The sequence below is a fragment of the Pinus tabuliformis genome, chromosome 9 (assembly GCF_031772625.1).
Source record: "Pinus tabuliformis cultivar Carrire ecotype Pingquan chromosome 9, CPIR1, whole genome shotgun sequence".
In the NCBI taxonomy this organism is placed as follows: Eukaryota; Viridiplantae; Streptophyta; class Pinopsida; order Pinales; family Pinaceae; genus Pinus; species Pinus tabuliformis.
In genome coordinates, this window is record NC_142307.1 from 795,917,603 (window position 1) to 795,943,502 (window position 25,900).

A 25,900-nucleotide genomic window follows, 5' to 3' on the forward strand; every position below is an offset into this window, starting at 1 on the left:
TTCCAAGAGTATGAGAGAGTGAGCTTCAAAAATGAACTAACCAAGCTACAGTGACCAAGCCTGCCCACTGATCCTCAGAAGCCTTTTTATGAATGAGGACTCTATTTTTTTCACTTTCCATTATTTTCCTTTAGTTTCCTCATCATATGCAACATGTGACCTTTCATCTTCCTTTTCTCCTGATTTCCATTATTTTCATAAATAAAATGCCAATTAATATCGCATGCCTTTCCAAAGCCTTTTCCACTACCTTTGCCAATTTACATAGCCATAATAAACTAAATGAATGCCACCTAGGACGTTTTTCCCAACATTCAACTTGGAATAAGTGTCGCATCAACTTTGGTTATTATTTTTTCCTTTATTAACATTTATTATGTGTAATTTTCACAAAATTTGTTACAAAACACAGCCAGTTGGAATGCATTATCAGAATTAGTTTTTCACAGTGATCTTGAAAATCGTATATCAGAGTGTTCATAATCAAGTTCCCTTCAATGTTTTTTGTACTACAGTATCAGAATAAAACAAATCATCTACAACTATTGTTGATAGTTTTAAACTATATAGAGAATATTGTCTGCGAAAATCACATCGTAATTCATTTATCAAGTCCCTTTCTCTTCATTATCTAACTTGGAGCCAAATATACTTCCCAACCAGATAGAATACCCTTGTTCGGTTCTGGTTCCTTCACATTCAAATCAAGCAAGGGCTCTTGACTGTTGTTCCTTCGTCCCTCCTTTACAGTCAAACGTAACCGAAAACTTGGTGCAGTCCCCTCTTACAGGTCTCAACCCTATGACCAATCGATCCTCTGACGAGTGGATTGTCTCTGACATGCTCGGTCTTTCTTGTTCTAGAATTTGCATTCACCCTGGATCTACTTGCTCTATCTCTCTAGTCCTACCAAGCTCGACTGTATACTCGATGTAGGCCTCTCTTCATTGTCTCACTACATCTAACCCTTCGTGCCTGCCTATCCCTACCGTTGAACTGGTGCAGTCCTCCCTTGGTATCCACACTTTTGAACCTTGCATCCTTGGTCCACCTTCTCTATCTGATAACGCAGTCAGATCCTCATTCAGATCTCTTGGCCAACGTCCATCACCTTCTCCTAATCTTCGTTCTTTTAAGTCTAGCCCATATAATAATAATGTTGGCAATATATATTTCGATAGGCTGGATTATAGTTTGGTAAGTGATTTCAATAAAATTGTTTGCAATAATAATGATAATAATACATCTATTATTAAAAATCATAATAGTGAGTTAATGGGCAATGATATTAGTATTAGTAGCAAAAAGCATATTGTTGATGAGAATTGTAATGATGGTGATGATGATGATGATGATAATAATAATAATAAGCTTTCTCATATTTCTCGTAATAATAAGGCTTTTAATCTCTCTAAATTTTCATTTCCCCCTTCCGTCTTTAGCCTTCTGGAAAAGTGTTAAATTTTTCCCTCGCCCCTAAAAAGGTCCCTGTGGAAGACATTATGTGTGATGTAGAGTTTGGGATTAGGGGCTTTCCTGATAATATTAAGGACACTATAAGGCAAGACTACGATGTTGTCCTTACGAAGGAAAAGCCCCCTAGAAGCAATATTAGCAAGGCTGCGTTTGAGGTCCTCAAATCCTTGAACCACAACAAGGATGTCGTGGTTCTTAAAGCTGACAAAGGATGGGTTGTTTTCATCCTTGACAAGGAGGATTATCGCCAAAATATGTTGGATCATCTTCGTAATAGTGGCAGCTATAAAAAGCTACTCAAGGATCTCCTGAAAAAGATCTCCATAAATTTAGATCTAGCTATAAAGTCTAGTCACACTATGGGCTCCTTTTTCCATAAACTCATTGAGAGTAGCCCCATTACTCCGAGGATATATGTGCTTCCAAATATTCACAAAGAAGGGGTTCCCATGAGATCCATTGTCAACACCATAGGTGGTCCAACCTACCTCCTTGCAAAGTACCTTGCCTTGAATCTTAGACCCCTTGCTGGCATCATGGAGTCATTCGTCAACGACTCTTCATATTTTGTCCAAGACCTTAAGGGCATAAAGTTTGACCCTCGGGACATTCTTTTGAGTTTCGATGTGGTCTCCCTATACACTTTCATTCCTATAAAGGAGGCCATTGAGGTCACCAACCACCTCACTGATCATGATACCGCTCATTTAGTCGAAATTTGTCTCATGTCTACTTTCTTTAGCTTTGAAGGTGAATTCTATGAACAAACTTACGGGGTTAGCATGGGCTCACCCCTATCCCGATTGTTGCTAATATTTTTATGGAATACTTTGAATCCAAGGCTTTGGCATCATCCCGTCTCTTGCCCAAGCTTCAGAAGATATTTGTTGATGACACTTGTGTCATCTGGTCTCATGGCCAGGAAGAGTTAGATCTTTTTTTCTAGCATCTGAACTATCAATCCCCTTCCATAAAGTTCACTATGGAGAAAGAAGTGTATGGTTGTTTACCTTTCTTTGATTTCCTCATTTCCAAGAATGATTATGGTTATTTCTCCCACCAAGTGTTTAGGAAGAAAACTTATACTGAACAATATCTTCATGCCAACTCCCATCATTTTCCTGCTCAAAAGTTGGGTGCTCTCAACACGCTAGCAACTCATGCGCTGAGAATCTCTGATAAAAAGAACCTTGATAGAGAGAAAGGCCATCTCCTTAACATTTTTGAGGATAATAGTTATAGTAGGAACCAAGGTCTGAAAGCTTTCCTTAAAGCCAACAAAGGTCCCAAGGTTAAGAAAGACCCTAAAGATCGAGTCTCAGGGGTTCATATCCCTTTCATCCAGGGGACCACTGATAATATTGCGAGAATCCTCAAGATACATAATATTCCCTCAGCCTTGATACCCATTAACACCATCTGTATCTCCCTTAGATTGGTAAAAGACCCTGTTGACCCTAAGGACATGAAAGGTGTCTATGTTATTCCTTGTTCCTGTGGGACCCCCTATGTTGGTGAGACTGGGCATTCTATTAATTAAAGGATTCATGAGCACTCAACAAGCATAAAACATGGGAGGACCTAGTCTTCTGCCCTAGAGGAACATGGGGAAAAGAATAAGCATCACATATGTATTGAGGAGGCTAGTATTATTGCCAAGATTGTGTTGTTTCATCACCAAAAGTTTAGGGAGGCGATAGAAATAATTGAAAAAAGTCCATGCAATCTCAATAGGGATGACGGCTAGAAAATTAGCAGTTGTTGGATCCCTACCCTTTCATCCTAAGCACCCCCCCCCGCCCCCCTGCCCCTTGTGTTGTCCTTCTTAGTGTGGTCTTCTATGTTTTCCCCCTCTTCCTCTGGGTTGCTTGTTCCTTTTTATCCCCTCTCAACTCTTTGATTTTTTCAGTATTTTGGTTTATATTTTATTATTATGTGTTCATTTTCATTCCTTCTACACTAAATTAATAATATGATGTTTTTATTTGAATAAGTACTAAACTATGCCTTAATTAAGAAACATAATGTATAAATAAATAGAAATTTTATACCTAAAAGGAGGATGAAGGTATTATAAAGATAGGAACTAATTATCCCGTTACTCCTATAAATATAAATAATTAAAATTAATAATGCAATTAACAAACTAATTTGAAACAACTATATTTTCTCCTAATAACTTTAATCTTATTTTCCAAATACATATTTAATATGGTTGGATTCCTTAAAAAACTTTAGTCAAAATTTTATCTATATAATTAGTTTAATAAACTTTTATTAGTTTTCTTATTATTTATATATAATAATAACAATATAAGGTTTTATTATATTGAATGGAGTTAATTTTATTGAAACCTATTATCCCGTTATAGTTTTAAAAATACAAATATAAATAAATTAAATTAATAAGTGAATTAACAAACCAATTGACTTTAATTTATTTTCCAATTGGGTTAATTAAATATTTATCTAACTAACTAGGTTATCTACTTAATAAACTTTTATTAATTTTTCTTATTATTTCACATATATGTTTTTATGTAGTTTACATAGTTTTAAAAATAAAAAAAGGTCTATTAATTTATACAAACGGTTACAAATGGAAATAAATATATTAAAAAAATTATCAATTATTTAAATAATTATTTTCTTATACCCTAGTCCAGTCTAGTTACCCAATCCAATATAGTCCTTTCCTAGTCAAATATAGCCATTGAACGATCAACTCTCTCTATTTAACTTGTAGCCATGATCTGGTTCTTCACCCTAACAATGAACCACACTTGTTGGTTCGAAACACGTCGAAAAATGAATTATGATGTGATTTTCATCAAGAAGCCTAAATTCAGTAGTTTCAAAGTAATTTTCATAATTGCCATCAACTTTTTTATTGTTGCATATATGCACATAGCCATTTCAAAAACTTGTACGATTGTCATATTATGCAAAAATTTAACCTGAAATCATGAATTCAATAAATCACTGGCTGATTTCGAGCAATTTAAGTTGTAAAATGCACCGAAAAACCTTTCAAAATGTGGTACAGATAGACAATAATGTTATATTGTATTGCAAATTTCTGTTTGTATGACAAGTATTTCAATGGCATTAAATCAAGAGAAAAATGCGTAGTAAGTGAACAAGATGGTTTTGCAAAATCAATACTTATTTCCATTGCTTTATGTAAATGTTGGCTTTGATATTTTCAATTTATATTTATTAAGAGTGTCATATGTGGTAGTTTCCATGACAAGAGTAGAAACAACTAGTAATTGGGATTGGACTAGAAAATTGTGAATTTACGCAACATTGCAAACAAATATAAGTAGCATATAAAAGAACCAAGCTATTTTTACTTTTAAAATCAACCAATCGGTATTTTAATCTGCCAATGGAAAATAAGAAATATATTGACATTTACACTAGGGAATACTTTCCTAGTCTCACATTTTAGTGTATTCAACATTATTCAAAAGTTCATTTTCTCAATTTCCCAAGTTCTTTCGCAAATCTCTCTAACAACATATTTATTTTTCTATACAATTGTTTGTATTTGTTCATTGTACTTTATGAACACAGGTTATCTTGCAAAAGTTTCAACACAAGAAAAAGTCATTGCATCTTATGAATTCACTATTGCTTTTTATTTTTCCTTTGCTATTTTCATTCTCTTTTCCCTAATAAACTAAATTACATATGAATAAAGAACCAATGCAATTTTTTTACTTCATAATCTGCAAGAAAATATTTCCTCTAAATCTTGGTCTAATTCAAAATCTGTTTGCACAACATATATTTTATTAAATTTGCGGAAAATCATGTATCAAATATTGACAATAAACGCCCAAAGAGTAGCTCTAGAAAGACAAAAACAAAGATCCCTAAATCTTGCACAATAATCTTCACCTTTCATACCTGTTACTCGTGCAGTTTCATCCATGATTCTAGGAAAAAGAAAAAAACTTAGTTTATTGTAACAACCCTAGTGAAAATTCCATGTAAAAATATATAAATACCACGGATGATGGGACATGTATTCCAAGCTAAATGGTGGGCAAGATATCCTAGGAGGTGTTCATTTGATTGTTTATGGCTAAGGAGAATGGCAAAGGCAATGGCTAAGGCATTAAAGAGGCAAAAAGGTATTTTGGCACATTTATTTATGAAAATAATGGAAATTAGGAGAAAAAGTAGGTGAAAGGTCACAGGTTGCATGTGAGGAGGAAAATGAAAGAAAATAATGGAAATTAGGAGAAAAAGTAGGTGAAAGATCACATGTTGCATGTGAGGAGGAAATTGAAGGAAAATAATGGAAAATGAAGAAAATAGAGGCCTCATTAATAAAAAGGCTTATGAGGATCAGTGGGCAAGACTTGGTCAATTTAGTTTTGGTGCTCTCTCATTATTCTCTCTCTCTCTCAGACTCTTGGCTACTTATAGTTTTCTTGGACCACTTTGGCATTGGAGCAAGAAAGGCAAAGAAGGCAAGAGGAAGCAAGGATCAAGTAGGGAAAGGCAGGATCAAGCGGCTACAACAAGCTTTATTGCAGGTATCAACTTGCATGTGTATTTTCCTTGCTAGATTTGGCATGCATAGGATTGCATGTGTATCTTCCTTGCTAGATTCTCCATGGGATTGCATGTGTTTCTTTTCTACTATGGCATGGGTTTTGCTAGGTGTGACAGTATTTTTAGCCTAGCCTTGCTTTGATGAGATGGGTTCTCTCATGCATTTTGCGAGGGATGACCGGATTGGATTTCAAGTTGAGTGGGGTGGATCTCCAAATTAACAAACACATGGTGGTAGTGGTCCTTGAACCAAACTGAGGATGCACGAAGCCACTGGCCTAGTGACCCCTAAACTAGACTGTGGGTTGTAGTAGAGCCAGATTGTGTGTCGCGGTGGGCCTAGGAGTCCTTGCTGGTGAATGGCAGGATATACAGTAAAGCCAAGAGGTGTATTTTCTCTCCATTTGGCCTAGTGATTCCAGGACAGAATGCACGGTAAAGCCTGGAGACTATGTCTTGGTGTAGGGCCTAGTGATCCCTGGATCAAATTGCGGATGCATGGTAAAGCCTGAGAGACTAGGAGGCACTCAAATTCCTCACAGTGTATACGAAGAACTCTGATGGAATCCACATTGATTGGTGTTTTTTGATGTGTTCTATAAGTCCCACATTCATGCTTGGAATATGGCACAGGGGTGATTGGCTCAAGAGAGACTTGGCTTAGCCAATCTATGGTCGGGTGGAACGTGGTAGTCCCATCACTGGTTGGTTCATTGCATTTATTAATGAAAAATTAATTCCCTTGATTTTCATGTGAAAATGTACTGATATATATATATATACGGATTTTGATGGTTGATCTATTTATTGTATTTATGTTCCTATTATATTTTTTATATGCACATTTACCTCAGAGGGTGTTACATTTATAAAAACTAGTCATTCATGACTCAGCAAGTTGTCAAAATGACCAAGATAATTTACCAAACGATACAGTTCAAACGACCATGTCTAAAAGTACCACAAATAGAGAAAGAATTCAACAAGTAATAGAAATGAAAAGTGGTAGTGGTGAACCACCTAACTGGATTTCTACTCATTTAGCAGAGAATTAGATGATAATGGAGCAAATTGTAGAAGAGGACATTATTTTCAATGAACATCCTTTGACATTGCAAACAAAAAAATATGATAAGGGAAACAAAAAATTGAAATTTGAAATGGTAAGGATTTAAAATAGAAATATTATTAATCAAGAACACGTGGATATTGATCTATATGGCGTTGACATGATGGGGCTCATGGTATTGCATCAATATACCAATGATGCAATTACTAAAAATGTTACCAACGCACTTGCAGAAAATTGTAAGCCAAAAAGGAAATTAAAAGAACTACAAGACATTGTAAATTTAATTCCTCTGTTAAATACTCCATTACCAGTATGGTCACCTTCATTGTCAAGTTTTGCTACCGTGACACTGCAAATATTTAACAAGGCTACGAGTTTGTTTACTGTAGCAAAGGCATATCTCCTCCATAACATATGCCAAATATTAGAAATTATTGATGATGCATCGAAAATGGTTTTAGATTTAATACATTTTCAAGAGAAAATGACGGTATTTATGGATTTAGTTAAAGGTAATATTGAAGAATATAAGAAATTTTTTGACAGTGAATTAGATACTTTTAAGCGAATGCTAAAACTACTCTCTGATTTCGAAAAGAAAAACCAACAACTACCAGATACTTAAGGAGTGAAGCGATTGGAAGTTGGATGGGCAGAAAGGGTCACGATACTTGAGAATATTAATTTTTCCTGCAATGACCTTTGCAAAAGGAGAGATGATTCCTATCTCAGGGCAATGGATATTATAAAAGACTTAGACATTCCACCCATGTTTATGGATTTTGAGTTAATTTCAAACGACATGTTTCAAACTCAATTGTAAGAGAAAAAATAGAAAAGGGAAGTGAATTTTGATAGCATTAGTGATGCATGGATAAGATTTACTTTTTCCAAGGTCAATAAGGAAAATTCATAGTAGGTTTTCAAGGTGCATGAAGAAACTAGGGAAAATGAATAAGAAATTTTCACTAAAAACATTAAAATGGAAGTTACAATTGGCCCCGACAAGGACTACATTAAAAAAATGTTCGACGTTTTTCTTCAATGACTCATGGACTCATAATACACGTTACAGATTATTGTCATATTCACGAAAGTGGAACACCAATTTCCGCTACAACAAATCCATTTACTTTACAGTTTCTATTTAGCAATTTTGCCTTTTATGACTATGTTTTGAGTATGATATATTATAAATCTGAATCTATTTTTGTATCAATGTTATGATACTATTTTCCTGAAATTTGGAAAAAAATCTTTTAGATTTTTTATTACATTCATTATTGTGTCGTTTCTTTAAATGAAATTGAACATTTCATAATTCTTTGGCATTTTAAGAACATATCTCTTAATAATAGAATACTAACACAATGTCTTCAAACCTGCACAATTTTCCTTCTGTGAAGTAATTAATTAGTTATGCTTCTGACACACCCTTTCTTCTTATAGCGAGATAACTCTCGGTATTACAGTTCTTAACCTGTTTATATTTGTTTGCTAATTATGTGTTATTTAGTTCCTTGTATAGAGATCTCATTGTGTATAAGTTAGAATGAAAATTTTCATTGTGCAAAGCAAGTTTCTTCGATATAGTGAAAGATCTACACACAAAACTATCATATGGCCACAATAATTGACATTTTATTAAGAATACAATCCTTATTGAATTTTATTCTATACTAATGTTATGATAGTGTTTTCTATAGATTTCCAAAAAAATGCTTTCAATTTTTATATTATATTCCATGTTGTGTTCTTTCTTTAAACAAAATTGAAAATTTGAAAATGGTTTTCAATCTTAGAAATATATCTCTTAATAATAGGATATTGGCACAATGTATTCAAATATGCGTAGATTTCATTCCGTATAATAATTAAATAATTATCTTTCCAACACACCCTTTCTTCCTATAGCAAAATAACTCTCGATATTAAAGTTCTCATGTTGTTGAGCTTTATTTGCTAATTCAGTGCTATTTAGTTCCTTGTATAGAGGTCTAATTGTGTAGAGGTTAAAATGAAAAGCTTTGCTCTGCACAACAAGTTTCTTCCGCACAGTGAAAGCTCTACACAAGGAACATCATACTTAAAAAGCTATAAACCCAAAAAACATAGATATAAGATAAATTAAATTAGTTCTAATGTTATTAAGAAAATTTAATTCACTGTATTGATTTTATGATAACATATTTTATTTGTATTAGAACACATGCTTTGAAATTTTGTTTTATATGTCATACTACGTTATTGATTAAAATAAAAATTAATATTTAACAATAGTTTTGGATCTGAGACATCAATTTCCTAATAATATAATTACTAAATGCAATTAATCTCACTTAAGATTTGCTTTTGTCATTACAACTTTTAATTAATTAATAAGCTTTGTTTGCTACTTCTATGTTATTTGATACTGCTTGGTTCCTTGTACATATTTGTAATTGTCCAAAGGTTAAAACGAAAAGTTTCATTGTGCAAAAGAAGATCTTTCAAACTGTAAAACCACAACTCTATGAAAATTGACTACCAATATATGCATTACTTATTATTAATTGGTACTTGTGTTTCCATTTTGACATTCTAGAGATGTAATATATTTTAAATAATATGAGTAAAGGTTCATAATGAAGAATTTTTTAGCGCTATGGTATATTAACATTGAAATTTTCCACAATCAAACAAAAAATTGAACTTTCTAAGAGAAATTATGGATAATTTAATACTAAAATATTAGAAATAGAAGCCTTTAGGGCGAAGTGCAGAGTTCCACACAAAAAACTTTCTTCGTACAATGGTCTTCCTCTGCACTTTTGCACGAGAGCATAAACAAAGATACATCAGTTGAATCTATTTTGAATATAATAACAACTTCCAATGTGATGATCCCTCTTATTATTTGATTGACGCCATGCTTCTTTCATTAGGGTTCACATTTTGCTCACATTTGCATCTCTGCACAATGTCCTCCACGCGCACTTCCTCTAATTAATTGATTAAGGGAATGTGGGGTCCAAATTCTGTCTTTCTTTTAGAATGTTTCATTCTCGCAATCATCTCCAAAATCTATTGTTATTCCTTCCTCCAAACATGATTCCTCCCCACATCCACACTCAGCACAACCAAAGTAATCTTAGCACAACTCCCGCTGCACACACTTCCTAATTCCTACTATGTATTCTAATATATAGTTTAATTATTAAACAATGTGTTATAATTTTGAATTGCATGAGAAGCTATCCATCAGAATAACTATGGGTTATAGTTTAATGTTTATTAGAATTTATATATTCCTAATGAAACCCCTGCGCACTCTGAAATATTTTTGCATGAAACTTTTTGCCAATGCACAAATTTCAACTAACTCCTATTATAGACCTAATCCACTTTCCACATTATAGTAAAATAAACTTCTTCTGCGCTAAATACTTCCCTGATCAATAGATATTGTGCTCTTTGTACAATGAAAGATTTTTCTTATGGTTATATCTTTGTAAATAGGCATATGTTCCAAACTACAGGGGAAATTCATTATGTGGAGGAACCTTTCCAAGTTTCATCATACAAACCTTCACACTCTGCATAAGAACAAATGTTCCACATAATTCGTGCATGCGTGCACTCAAAAATATATTTTTTACTCATAGAATTTACAAAAAATATGTTTGTTCATTTCAAAACCTATAAACAATGTCGGTCCCCACTACTATGTTATTAGCTCACTTAGAAGGAACTATGTACTATGATGAAAACTCCACAAATTGAAATTTGTCCAAAGCACAAAAATAGAATCTAATCTTTTATTGTAAAAATTTCAAACTAGAGAATGCCCCCATTCTCAAGCACATTATCCAGTTTCTGCACAATAAAATCTTCGCAAATGAAAAACTTCACAAAATGAAACATAGTAATACTAATTTGAAATTTGTTCATAGCTAAATTAATTACATGTCGACAACATAAAGTTCCTTATGCACCACCGTTTCTTGCGCATACACCATCCTCAGCAACTTCTTTAGACAATCAAAAATTACATTAAAATCAAGGAATGTTAGATCGATGAAATACTCACATTGCTAGAGCAACTATGCAAACATAGAGTGAGAGATTAGAATCGTAATTCGCCAGGTTTATTAGTGAGTGAAATACAGATTGAAATTTATGCAACATTTACAGTTAAAATATTATCAATAATGTAAGGATACAAAATATTATTCCGAATAGAAAATATGAATTATGTTTTAATACTAAAATATTAGCAATAAAAGACTTCAGTATAGGTTGCAAACTCTGAACTTCACTAAATAAAGCTTTCATTAGTGAAATCTAGTTTTGTATAGAATTTTTTTGCAGTACGCATAACATTTATTCAATTGACTATCATATGCAATAACCGGCTCCCATGCTTGATGGAATTTAACTCGCTTGTATTTCATCTATCTGATAAAGCATAATCTGAACTGCATGCAGTAATACATTTCTTTAGCAACCAATATCTCCCATGGTCATCATATCATTGTATCCATTCAAAAATGACCATTAGTGCAAGATATGTCTGTGAAACATGTCACGAAAAAATGTTGTGCAATCAAATGATTGTGCAGAAGTCTTTCTGCAAGGTTTTTTCAAATAGTAAATATACAAGTCTTTTTTTTAATTATGCAAATTGCACAACTAATCAAATGGCATTATAGTTGTATAGAAAAATTTTTGTAGAGGTGATTGTGTGAAAACAGATCTTATATGAATGTTTTGTGCAACGTTTATTAAAATAAAAAATATACAAATCTGTTTTTTTATTATTATCGAAGGACATATTTCAAAATGTATAATCTTTAATTAATAGAATGTCAAGAACTAAGGGAATTATTAAGTGTAGAGGTAGTTGTGTCGATGTGGTTGTCTATGTTTATTTTATTACTAATAGATTTTGCAAAGTGTAGAAGTGCATAAAATGAAAACAAATAAACATCAAAATGACTTGCTATGCTGACGAAACTTTGCGGAATTGAAATAAGATGTTGGAAGCTGCCTTTTGTTATGACTTTGTGGATTTGAAAAATAACAACATATTGAAAATTCAAAATAATAAGTATGAAATGTGAACCCCACATTATTCACCTTTACCAATTTCTAACTCACATTTGGTAGTTTCTTAGCTAATTATTATGGTTACAATTAGTTTGAACTTGTTTTATAAGGTAAATATAGATAATGGCTCATTATGTGGAGAACTACACATGCTTTGCACACAGAAAACTTTACTTTTATTTATTTTTAACGAGGTGTTAACTTTTAGAAATACATAGTTTTATTTTATTTTAACTAAAATAGATAATAATTATGAACAAGAAGCGAAATGGTTACTAATTGTGTAGAAGAATCTTTGTAGAAGTGGAAGATCTGTCAAGGTGCATTTCATTGTGCGTGTGCATAATGACAGATTGCAAATGTGAAAATGATTCTTGAATAAGAATGGAAAGCATATTTAATAATGAATAAATGACAAAATGACTAGTTACATAGAGAAATCTATGTAGAAGAGAAAAAAGATTCTCTAATAAGGATGAAATAAGAACCCCATGCTAATGATTACAGTTAATTCAAAATTTTTTTATAAGGTAAATACATATAATGGTAAATTATGCGAAGTAGTGCACATGCTCTGTACCTCCGCACAATGAGTTCCTTCCACACTATATTATGAATTATTGTTATTAGTTTAGTAGTGAAAAACTTTAACTTTATATGTTTTTAATGAGGTGATATCTTTTAGAAATAAATAGTTTCATTTTATTTTATTTTAACTAAAACAGATAATAATTATGAAAAACAAAAACACAATTACTAATTGTACAAAAGAAATTGTGCGGAAGTAGAAGAAGACCTATGAAGGTGTCTTCTGTTGTGTGTGTGTGTGGAGGGAACAAAAATGATACATTCCAAATGCGAAAAACATTCTCGAATAAGGATGAGAAGGAAATTGAATAATGAATAAATGACAAAATGATTGGTTGTGTGGAGGAAGGTATGCGAAGTGAAAAATGATTCTCGAGTAAGGATGAAATACAAACCCCACTCTAACGATCAAATGCACAAAAAATGAAGCCTTGATCAATAAATTAGAGACTAAGTTGCATCTAAACTGTTCATCTTGTTTAATCTATTCTCAATCCCTTTTGAGCCTTTTTAATATAAATAGGGTTGTTAATTACTTTACAATGAATTAAGATAATTTAATTTTCTCATTGGTTGGACTCCTATTAAGATAGATGAATCTGCTAAAAAAATCCTCCCAGCCTGAATCCCTACTGATTTATCCCATCCTCAATCCCTTCCATACACATTGAACCTAAATATGTTTGTTAATTATTATTTTTGTTGTGTATTTCTTAGCCACTCTTTGTTATGTTTTGTTTTTTCTTCCTAATGTGTAGAGTTAGTACAATCTTACAATCACCTCTAAAACTATAAAAACACAAAGGAATGGAATATTTGATTTTCAGATGTATTATGTGGCCAAGACATTAACAAAATAGGAAGTACTTTGATATGGATCAAGACATGGGATTGATGTGGTGATAGTAGCACCATCCCTAATTATCAGAGCTTCTTTTACACCAACAATTCCATCGAGCATAATACATACTTTAAAACCTATAACAAGTGTGCTTTCCTTCATTTGGAAACTCATGGTCATGTCAGATGGATAAATGAGAGTAAAAAGATAGGTCTCATGTTGTAATAGAGTCTCCACTTTCAAATACATTAAACCACACCCATTAAGATAATTTAATTTGCTCAAAAATTTCTTCCAACCCCAACCCCTACTCATTTAACCTGTCATCAATCCATTTCCTACCCATCAAAAGTAAAGATGTTTGTTAATTATTTTTTTTGTTATCTATTTCTTAGTATTTTCCAGTCGACCTCTTTTTTTTTTTTCTTTCCTCCTAATGTGTAGAGTCTCAGTACAATCTTAAAATCACCTCCACAACTATAAAGATATAAAGGAATTTGGTTTTTAGATGTACTATGTAGCTAGGACATTGATAAAATAGGCAGTGCTTCGATATGGATTAGGACATGGGATTGATGTGGTGATAGTAGTGTCATCCCTCATTATTATACCTTCTCTTACACCAACAATTCGAGCGAGCATAGCACAAACATTAACACCTATAACAAGTGTGCTTGCCTTCCTATGGAAACCCATTGTCATGGAAGATGGCTACATGATTGTTAACAGATAAGCCCCATGTTGTAATCAAGTCTTCAATTCCAAATACATTAAACCGACATTTAAATCCCATAGGCAATGAACAATTCTATGGATATGTAAAGGAGTTGCAATGGGTTATGGGCTCTATTGTATTAGTCCACATTGACGACTTATTTAACACCCACATATTTTTGATGGATAATCCATCTGCAAAAGGCAGATAAATATGCTCTTCTAAATCTCCATATCTTTTTGAATTGAGAAATTTCTATTGTAAATTCCATCAACAATTACACTAACAATTATTAATGTGACAATTATTAACGTGGTTGATATATGCCAATATCAACCACATTTAAATGTATTTTCGTAATAAAACAACATCAAATTTAATTGAAAAATATTTCACTAAATTCAACCAAAAATTTTAAAACCAAAAAATAATTAAATAACACCTCACACATATTAAAGTATTGAAAAAAATTGTGATTCATCTCCGCAAGGCCACCAAACCGGCCTCACTTTTTGCATTGAGCATTAAGGAAACCTGGCAGTGTCTCTAAATCAAATTTAGAAAATAGGATGCTTTGTATGACTCATTTAGATGGTCTCTCTATGGGTAGTAATTTTTTTTCTATTCATGTTCAAGGTATAGTATTTAATTTTATTGTTTTGTAATACTGTTTTACTAATTTTTAAGAATGAATTTTAAAAATAAATTAATAAATATACATTAATTATAATTTTTAATAATAATATTAAATTAGCAAATTTTGAAGAAAATGTTTATTATGTCGCTCTTTATTAGTGATATATATGATCAATGTTCTATGTTGTTATTTGGCTGTTACAGGGAAAAGAATTTCGCTTGTGCACAAATATTTTGGCTTTGACGGTGGTTTTGGGTTTCCCCGGCTGCTGAGGCTTTTGCCTCTTTGCACTAAGATCCAAAACCCGATGTTGGAGTCGCCCTAACCGTAAAAAATTAATGTTATGAAGTAGGTGCAATTAAAGTAACCTTCTTGGGCATTTTGGGAGCTAGTTAAAATGACTTTTCCAGGACTTGAATACCTCAAACCAAGATTTGAAACAATGTGTTGGAATATTAATTCCAACTGCACAGCGGCAGGCAGACGTGGGCAGCCAACTCAGCCAGCACGCTGCACCCGAAACCGCCAGAATGAAACCACCCTCTTGTTCGCACCGCCTTTGGCAAAAGGCTGTATCCGCCGGAGGGGCTCCGAACACATTCACTTGCCGCCACGCGTCCCATGTACGAGCACCGAAAAACCACTTTCCCCGGACGGTAAAAGTCGTGTGGTTTGCGGAAGAGTGGTGTGCGAATTGTGTTGGATCGGGTCTGCAGGCTCAGATCTCCGCGAAGCTGCGCGGAGTTTAATGACCGGGCCCGACGAATGTGGTGGCGACACGTGGCACCGGCCCGCGTCAAATCAAGAATTTGCGTGGAGTGAAAGATTTCTTGTTGACCGCCGTGGAAGGAAAAGTTAATGTTTTTTATGGGTTTTACGTGGATTTAGGTGGCGGCCCGCTTTAAATAGTTATGGGCATATCTTTAATAAGGTAATGGGCATACGTAGAATTTAGTGAGGCCATTTAATATGGTTATGGGCCACGTTATTTATATACATGTTTTGTTATATATCGCTATGCAAGCCGGCGTGTGGTAATTGTCTTGAAGTTTTTTTTATGTAGTTTAGTGTGTGCATTGAGGCTACGCACGGTGTCTGCCTATGAAGTTTTTTTTTGTAGTTTTGATATATGGTGCATGCGCACGATGTCAAGTAAGTTTTTTTTGTTGTGAGTGGAGTGACTGCGCACAGCAGTATGTGTAATTTTTTTTTTGGATGCACAGCAGTGCAAGATTTCCAAAGAGATACAGGGGCTGTAATGTTTTGCTTTTAGCCATTGAAGAACAGAAGACAATTTTTGTAATATCCACAGCAATGGAAAATCTGTGAGAGCAGCAGAGTTTTATTTTTGAATCCCTCCTTGCACAGAGGATGGAATTTGTATCAGTCTTTCAGTTTTAAATTAATAGAAATGTGTTGTGACTGTGTAATACTCTGTTATGAGTACATTTGCTTTTAAGAGGTTCCCTGTGGAAAGATCCTGGAACAGTGGAAACAGAGCATTGCCTCTGTGATGTTAATGTTTGTTTGGTTTTGGTATTTTCTCCATGTAAAAATACCCAACAGTGGTATCAGAGCAAGTCCAGGCTCTTTGAAGACTCAAAGAAGCTGAAGGAAGGTCTGGTTGCAGCAGCAGTTCCAGCAGTGTGAAGCCTCAGCTAAAAGGATTCAGGTATTTCTCAAGTTTTTAAGTTATTGTTAAAAGAACAGTCAGTGATTTAAAAGAAAACACAGTCAAGTATTTAAAGCCTAGATAAGAATGGCAAGGTCAAAGAAGAAAGCCTCCAGGGCTGTTAAAAATGTGTCTCCCTCCTCTACTAAACTAGAAGGGAATCTATTTGAAAGCATTGTATTTGAGGTTCCAAAGTTTGATGGAAACTTTGATGTATGGGAAATAATGATGAGGGCTTTCCTAATGTCTGAGGGCATTGAAGTCTGGGAGTCAGTGATTGATGATAGCAAGATGGATAAAGAATCCATGGAGTATGATGCACAAGCAGCAAAACTAATCTTGGATGGGCTGCCTGATTCTGTGAAAAGGAATCTAGGAAAATACACATCAGCAAAGGATATATGGGACAGACTGCATGACCTTCATGCAAAGGGAGCGCTGACCATGAAAATGAGTCAAGAAGAAAGTCATGAACCCATCATAGAAGCTGAGAATGAGAAGGTTGACCTCATTAAGCTTCAAGTAAAAGAAAGGGATGAAGAGCTTGCGAAGCTCAAGAAGGAGCTTGACCAATGCAAGAAGAAACATCATGAAGAAGTCATATCCATGACAAATCAGCTGAATGAAGCAAAGAAGCAGGAAGATGCTTTGACAAGTCAACTTGAACAAAGACACATGAGAGTGAATAAGCTTGTGGAAGAGATTGGACAGTACAAGGAAGAGGTCTCCTCCCTTAAGTCCGAACTAGAAGAAGCCAGGAAGCAGGCACAAGGAGCTGAAAAGAAAATGAAGAGCAGTCAAGCAAAAGATGAAGAAATCTCCAAAATGAAGACTGATGTTATCTCCTTCAAAGTAGTAGCAGCTGAAGCTACTCGTAGCAAGGAAGAAACTGAGGGACAACTAGCAAAGAAAAGTAATGAATGTGAAAAGTTAGAAGAAGAGATTGTCCTCCTCAGGAAGAAGGTTGAAGGGATGAACAAGATCATGAAGAGCTCTCAAGCTTTGGATGACATGCTTAGCTATCATAGATCTCCATCTGATAAATCAGGTCTTGGGTATGTAGGTGAACCCTCAAACAAGCATGATGATACTTTAAGCAAAGGAGATGTGAAGAAGCCAGAAAGAGATGGTGAAGCTCCTAGTTCCAGCAAAGGCAAGGAGAAAAATGAAGGTTGCAATAGAAGAGATCCTGCTCCAAGTAGAAAACCAGCTCCAAGAAGAAATGTAGCTGATGTCAAAGAGGCAAGATGCAATGGTCATCAACAAAGGATCTCAAGGCAGCAAGGTTTCAGAAGTGCATCAAGAAAACCTCCATCTCCCAAGTACCAAAGTTCATTTTATGGTTATTGTTATGCTTGTTCAAACTTTGGTCATATGGAAAAAGACTGTAGAGCATTTCATGGAGATAGATGTTGTGGTCCCCGACAATCTCCAAGAAATAATTTCACAAGAAGAAATCATGAATTTTTATTCATGAATAATGTAGAATGTTTCAAGTGTCATAACATTGGGCATATGGCACGAGATTGTAACTTAACATGGGCTCTTACACAAGCTAGACCCATGCAAAAGAAGAAAGTTACACAAGTATGGAGAAGGAAGGAAAGGCAATATGAAAACCCCTTGAACTCCCCAGTGGATCTAAATTTGTTTTGAGAAGAGTCTGCTAAAAGAAGACAAGCACACATTAAAGGGGAGCTTGTAAATTATTTTCGCTGAACTGTATTAACAGTCATTTGTTGATGGAGGATGTATTGCAACGCAGCAGTTGCAAATGAAATCTTTGTTAATCCCTCTGAAAGGTAACATGCAGCGGTGATGAAATGAGCAATGTTTTTGCTTTGTGTTTATGCAATATGCACAAGAATGCATAAAGAAGAAAAGATGACAGCGCTCAAATGTAAAGAGTAGCAGCGCAAGAAGAAAAGTATGCAAAGCATGGAGACCCTCACAGCAGTGGGAAGATAAAACACAAAACAGCAGTTTGGAAATTTTTTTTGGAACACATGCATTGAAATGCATAGCAATGGAAGGTAGTTTCCTTCTATGAAATGTGAGAGAATATACTCACAGCAGATTTTTAAATGCACATGGAGTGAATGAGAATGTGTGTGGCAGCAGAAAATTGAAAGGGATTGCACAGCAGTGCATTGTGTAAAAAAATGAATGAAGCTGAAGATTGTGTGAAGCAAGGGTGCATGAAAGGGAGCAGCCCGTGTTAATTTTTTCTCGTGGAGAATGAAGTGCCAAGTGTATGTGCACACAGTAGTGCAAATTGCAGCAGCAACACAACAGCAAGTGTATGGACAACAGCAGCTTGAAGAAAAGTTTTCCCATCATGAAGAAGGAGAAGCACACAGCAATGCAAACAAGAAAGATGCAGCAACATTAAAGTTTTGTTGAAGAAATGAGATGTAATGGACAGCAGCACATGCAAAAGAAATTTTCCTTACAGCAGTAAAGGTAAATGTAATGAATTTGTTGTTCATTGAATTGAAATGCAACATATGCAACAACAGTGAGTGTAAGAAATGTTTACACACAGCAGTGTAAATTTGTAAGCTGGGACAGTGTAATTGCTTCAGAAAAGACAGAGTATTTTGTCTTTGAAAAGTGCACAAGCAGTGCAAGTGTAGACACAAGAGTGTGGGGTAGACACAGTAAAGAAGATGCTCTTTAGCATTGTTTGGTAAATCCCTCTGTTAAGAGGAAGATGTTTTTATAACAGGTGAATCCCTCTATCATGAGGAAGGTGCTCTTCAGCACATTGTGATGGTGAACCCCTCTGTCAAGAGGAAGGTGCTCTTAAGCACAGTCACATGGTGAATCCCTCTGTCATGAGGCAGGTGCTTTTAAGCACAGTTTCAGGTGAATCCCTCTATTAAGAGGAAGACAACTTTGTTTGTTTGTGAACTGCATCAGAAGCAGTTGGTGAATCCCTCTATGTGAGGATGATGTTTAGGTAAGATTGAATGCCCAGCAGTTGAAATTAAAGGGGAGTGTTGGAATATTAATTCCAACTGCACAGCGGCAGGCAGACGTGGGCAGCCAACTCAGCCAGCACGCTGCACCCGAAACCGCCAGAACGAAACCACCCTCTTGTTCGCACCGCCTTTGGCAAAAGGCTGTATCCGCCGGAGGGGCTCCGAACACATTCACTTGCCGCCACGCGTCCCATGTACGAGCACCGAAAAACCACTTTCCCCGGACGGTAAAAGTCGTGTGGTTTGCGGAAGAGTGGTGTGCGAATTGTGTTGGATCGGGTCTGCAGGCTCAGATCTCCGAGAAGCTACGCAGACTTTATCGACTGGGCCCGATGCACTGTGGTGGCGACACGTGGCACCGGCCCGCGTCAAATCAAGAATTTACGTGGAGTGAAAGATTTCTTGTTGACCGCCGTGGAAGGAAAAGTTAATGTTTTTTATGGGTTTTACGTGGATTTAGGTGGCGGCCCGCTTTAAATAGTTATGGGCATATCTTTAATAAGGTAATGGGCATACGTAGAATTTAGTGAGGCCATTTAATATGGTTATGGGCCACGTTATTTATATACATGTTTTGTTATATATCGCTATGCAAGCCGGCGTGTGGTAATTGTCTTGAAGTTTTTTTTATGTAGTTTAGTGTGTGCATTGAGGCTACGCACGGTGTCTGCCTATGAAGTTTTTTTTTGTAGTTTTGATATATGGTGCATGCGCACGATGTCAAGTAAGTTTTTTTTGTTGTGAGTGGAGTGACTGCGCACAGCAGTATGTGTAATTTTTTTTTTGGATGCACAGCAGTGCAAGATTTCCAAAGAGATACAGGGGCTGTAATGTTTTGCTTTTAGCCATTGAAGAACAGAAGACAATTTTTGTAATATCCACAGCAATGGAAAATCTGTGAGAGCAGCAGAGTTTTATTTTTGAATCCCTCCTTGCACAGAGGATGGAATTTGTATCAGTCTTTCAGTTTTAAATTAATAGAAATGTGTTGTGACTGTGTAATACTCTGTTATGAGTACATTTGCTTTTAAGAGGTTCCCTGTGGAAAGATCCTGGAACAGTGGAAACAGAGCATTGCCTCTGTGATGTTAATGTTTGTTTGGTTTTGGTATTTTCTCCATGTAAAAATACCCAACACAATGTTCTATGATATGGCCTTTACATTGACGGCCAGACCTATGCAACAACTACACCGATGTCCAAGTTAGCGTCCTTGGATTAGCAATTTGCATTTCTCTCTCATCTCTAAACAAATTCGAGGGTTTAACTTCAGATTTTTCTAGTGGTGTATTGAGAAATGCACTCCCTTTCGTACCCACTCCCTAATTTCACTGAAATATCAGGTACTTTAATCACACCTGCTTTATAACATTTTAAAATAATTCTACGCTTGATGGATGTAGGAGAAGCATATCCGTTATTATAATGACAAAGAAATCTCAGGTGCATAATGACTCTATCCCCAGGAATTCCTACTACTCTCTGAGATTCCTACTCTTCATAATATACATACCTATCTACTCTTATTTACTAAACTAACGGAAATTTGCGTTCCTCATCCATATTGGGTTCTCTAAATAAGGTTCTTTTATTTTATGCAAAACCATAAATGCATCTCACCCTAACGGCCCACAAAGGCCACCATATAATTGAATTGTAAAGAAATTGATTTGTTAAAATTTGTGAATGTGTGTGAGAATCCAAATACATGGGTATGCCCAGGCCAACATGGCATTGTGTGGGTCATTGGATAATGCCAGGGTGTGTTGCATACATGCAACCACCAACACAAACATATGATCACTTCTACTTTCCAGCATCCACCGAAAATGCATTGACTTCTTGTGTATGTACCAGTTTTGTGTTTGGTCAAGTGTGGGACTTGTATGGGTCGTAGTCTTGTTGAAAGAACCACGCGGTATTTGCAATCGAGTATACTCTTGTATTGAGACATAGGAGGGTTGAAGCCACCAGGAGGTGCACCATACCTCTCTGCCTCGATACACGACCAAAACACTCTGAAATTAAATCCCGATCTTGTTTGCAGATTGGAAAGAGATGCAAGTTGCTAGTCCTAGTACGTGAATGTGGATGTCGTGTTCGAGGGTGTAGTGTTGCATAGGGATGCCAATCAACATAAAGACCACATCATAGATGGTGGTTTCAAAGCTCGGTTTGAGGTATTTGGGCCCTGGAAAAGTGGTTTTCAATAGCTCCCAAAATTCCCAAGAAGGTTACTTCAATGGCATCTACTTCATAACATATTAAAAGAACTATGTAAGTTTTGATCGAGCATTGTGATGTCTTGATTGCACTTCACCCATCGATGGCATTGCTACTTTAACTCGCATATATGGGCCATGGTTTCCTAAGATTTTACAGTAGTAGATAGCATTAAGTTAGGCTTAAATTACCATATACAGGAATTTATAGACCGTATTTTCCTTTTTTTAAAATGTGTATTTTCCTATTTTTTTATGTAACAATGAAAGTAAATATAGTTTTCCTATAATGACAAAGCAATTATATGGTGATATTCTATACTATTTTATAGATGCATCTCACTCCTCCCCAACCTGGTAAAACTATCTAGAGCTATCTGAACTGGCACGACAATGATGTTAATTTATAGGTATTGTGAGCAGAAAGTGGACATGGGATTTTTTAACTAAATCTCGAATGTTTTTATATTTTGAGCAAAATCGTTTATAATGACTTTTTCTATAATTACAATTTATATAATGATATTCTACATAATTATTTTATACAAAACCATAAATACATCTCACCCTTCCCCAATTTATATGATGATATTCCACATGATTATTTTATACAAAACCATAAATACATCTCACCCTTCACCACCACCCTTCCCTACCTTTTTTGCTAATTGGATTGGGGCGGGAACTTGGTAAAACTATCTAAAACTTGCACAACACTTTATTTTATACAAAACCATATATACATCTACCCTTCCCAGACCTTATTTGCTGATTGGATCGGGGCAACATTGGGAACTTGGTGAAACTATCTAAAACTTGCACAACAATTATGCTAGCTTTGTCTTTAAACAGTATATCCATGAGTGCAAAATGGATCCTAAATATCGAGGTTGAATTATTTGAAAATTTATAGCACTATACATTTAGTCAAACAAATAAAAAAACAAACATTTAGTCAAACAAATAAAAACAGAGACCTTGTTTCTACTGGATGTTTATTTAACTTACCTGGTTTGTCTGCATATTGTTACCACTTTTTCTCAACATTAGACCTTTGATATATCCATAATCATTAGGAATTCAAGATCTTAATCCTCTCAAACAAGTAACTTTCTAATTGTATAACACTAAACTTTGATATATCCATAATCATTAGGAATTAACGATCTTGAGTCTTCTCAAACAAGTGACTTTCTATTTGTATAACACTAAACTTTCAATTAGTGGAAGTTCTAATTGTTATTAGAATCTTGTAAAATAGAAATTTTCATTTTTTAATAGCTTTTTATAATTATTTTATGCACAAAACTATATGAAAAAGTAATGACATATTACCACATGACTTTTGTTATTATGCAACTAAACATACTACCATGTGACTTTTGTTTTTATTTAAGTAAACATACTGCCACATGGCTTTTTGTTTCTATTAAAGTAGTTGTTTTTTATTTAGGTAACCATGAACATTCCCTCTTGAATGTATTTCCTGTCTATGTATGGACACCGTCACACGATAAGCAATTGCATGCCATACATTCATCAATTTAATATAAATCAAAATCACAATTTTGTAAAATCAAATCTGCAATTAGAAGTATATCGAATTTTTAATATTATATTTTTCGAATACAAAATTGAGACTAGAGCAGGTGATGGAGTCGCGTAGATCTAACATTGTCCATGAGGTGACTATGAACGCTCACGGTTGAAAGCATAGTTACCAAATTCGTCTTCGGGATCGAATTCAGTTTGTTATGGAAAATGTTCTACGGGGTAAATTCAATATGGAAAAAATATTAGCGAAAGACATATATTACACATTTTTCCAAATAGAAGTTTCTATTTTCTATAATATTTTCATATAAATTGTAAACTTACGATTCTCTCCTATACTTTAATATGGAATTTGCTTTGCTGTTTTTTAGCAACTGCAAACATGCAATTTACTGTTTTCTAAAAAAAATCTACGTAAAAAGTACTGCTTTTTTATTTTTTAATATGGAATTTTTGGTTAACATGGAATTTTTGGTTAACCTGCCGAATTATTACATCGAATGGCCGAACTTGGTAACGACTTGAAAGTATCTCATGTAGCTGCATGTACAACGTGACAATAACCAGAGATATCCACAACGTGAGAAAGAATGGCGAGGACCCTAAAAAGCCAAAGTCGTCCGCGGTGGCTGGTTGGCAGTTATTAGTCAGAATCTTGGGAAAGAGCAAACAACATATACGCCATAATTCGCATTGGCTCTGCAGCTGCCCATGCCTCAAAAGAGCGACAAGATGTCGAGATCCCACTTCTTGCTACTTTCTTCCTTTCTGCTGCTTTTTGTGCCATTTGTTCTCCTACTCCGATCCTACGTGCTTTTCAATGACGGTCTAACCTCAAATCCCACATTTGATACGCACAATAACGCCTCCCAGACAATGCTAAACGCAGAACCGAACACTCTTCGAGAAAAGATTGGACATAACCCTCAAGTACCTGTCGTTGTTGGCAGCTCACGATCGAAATTCGTGAAAAGAGTTCCGAGTTTACAGTACACCCCCATTTACATGACCCGGAAGGGGAGAATCCAGTGGTTCCAGGACAACTTACCATTATTCGAAGACCTCCACTCGGATTCAATCTCGGCTCAATTCTCGGCCAAAGTCGAGGACTTTTTCAAGCCCTGCGAGCTCCGCTTCTACCACATTTGGATATCGCAGATCGAGTCCTTCAGCTATCGGGAGCGGCTATCCATAGAGAGCGTCTTCAAGTGGAATCCGTCGTGCTGCCTCCTCATCATCTCCCGCACGATGGACTCCGAGGCGGGGGAGCAGATTCTTCGGCCATTCAAAAACCGAGGATTTCGTGTGATGGCGGCCGCGCCTGATCTTCGCTACCTCTTCGAGAATACCCCGGCGGAGCAATGGCTGAGAAAGATTACGAGAGGTGAAAAGGATCCCGGGGCAGTCCCATTCGCCCAGAATTTGTCCAACATCCTCCGCCTCGCCGTTCTTTACAAGTACGGAGGCATCTACATTGACACGGACGTGATACTTCTCAGAAGCTTTTCGAGCCTAAAAAACACCATCGGAGCGCAGATCGCAGATCCTCAAACCAGGCGGTGGATTGAGCTAAATAATGCAGTTTTGGTATTCGATAAGTGGCATCCTCTGGTGTTAAAATTCATGGAGGAGTTCGCTCTCACGTTCAACGGTAACATATGGGGCAACAACGGTCCTTACCTCCTCACTCGTGTCGTCAGCAGTCTTGCCAATCAGACCCACTATGACTTCAAAATAATGCCCCCCATTGCATTTTATCCGGTGTATTATGGAAACATTGCCAGTTATTTTATCAGTCCCAGGGACGAGGGACAGGTGAAGTGGATAAGTGCCAAGATTATTCAGTTGGAGAGGGAAGCTTATGCCATCCATTTGTGGAACAAAATGAGCAGAAGGCTAACCGTTGAGGAAGGTAGCGTTATGCATCATATCTTCGATAACCACTGTATTTTCTGCCTTCCCGTACAAGCGGCAGCCTGACGGACAAAAGGAAGGTGAAAGTGCTGTTCTCCTCCGGCTCCTGTGTTTTTAGATATATCAACCTGGAAATATGCATATGGATTGAATTTTTGGTAGAGATGTTTTGGTATTTAAAATATATTTTTAATTGTGTATTTAGTATCCTGAAAAATCATTGAATTTTTGGTGGAGATGTTTTGGTATTTAAATATATTTTTGATTGTGTATTTACTATCCTCAAAAATCTGGCGATTCCAATAGATTTCTTAAATTGAAGAAAGAAAAAAAATTGAACAAATTGGAAAAAAAAAAGTAAGAATAATAATTAAAAAATTATATTTTATAATATTGAAAACATAGGAAACACAACTCATATAAGAATGATAAACAAAATAAATAACTCAATTATGTGTGAGAGAAATATTAAAGTCAATTAGATAAGTCAACTATTTTAATTTATGTTATTTTAAAATACACACGAAATACTAGAATAGAGGATTTTGTAGTGGGATTTTTAATGTAT

General features: G+C 35.3%; 2 protein-coding genes across 2 annotated transcripts; both read left to right on the forward strand.

Moving 5' to 3' along the window:
- Window positions 1-1,502: 1,502 nt before the first annotated feature.
- LOC149151145 (uncharacterized) lies at window positions 1,503-15,258 on the forward strand. Its single transcript, XM_089443073.1, has 2 exons — window positions 1,503-2,252; window positions 15,190-15,258. Exons 1-2 carry the CDS (start codon window positions 1,503-1,505, stop codon window positions 15,256-15,258), a joined length of 819 nt encoding a protein of 272 aa, XP_089299199.1.
- Window positions 15,259-24,150: 8,892 nt separating this feature from the next.
- Window positions 24,151-25,398, forward strand: LOC149151146 (uncharacterized). The gene has a single exon (XM_089443074.1). The coding sequence runs from the start codon at window positions 24,151-24,153 to the stop codon at window positions 25,396-25,398; it is 1,248 nt and encodes a 415-aa protein (XP_089299200.1).
- The last annotated feature ends 502 nt before the right edge of the window (window positions 25,399-25,900 follow it).

Bases quoted from the DNA above. Each gene is read 5' to 3' on its own strand.
- LOC149151145 (XM_089443073.1), top strand. From the start codon at position 1,503: ATGTGTGATGTAGAGTTTGGGATTAGGGGCTTTCCTGATAATATTAAG. The intron at 2,253-15,189 runs GTTAGCATGGGC...TGGCTGTTACAG, and splicing joins TCTATGAACAAACTTACGGG to GGAAAAGAATTTCGCTTGTG.
- LOC149151146 (XM_089443074.1), top strand. From the start codon at position 24,151: ATGTCGAGATCCCACTTCTTGCTACTTTCTTCCTTTCTGCTGCTTTTT.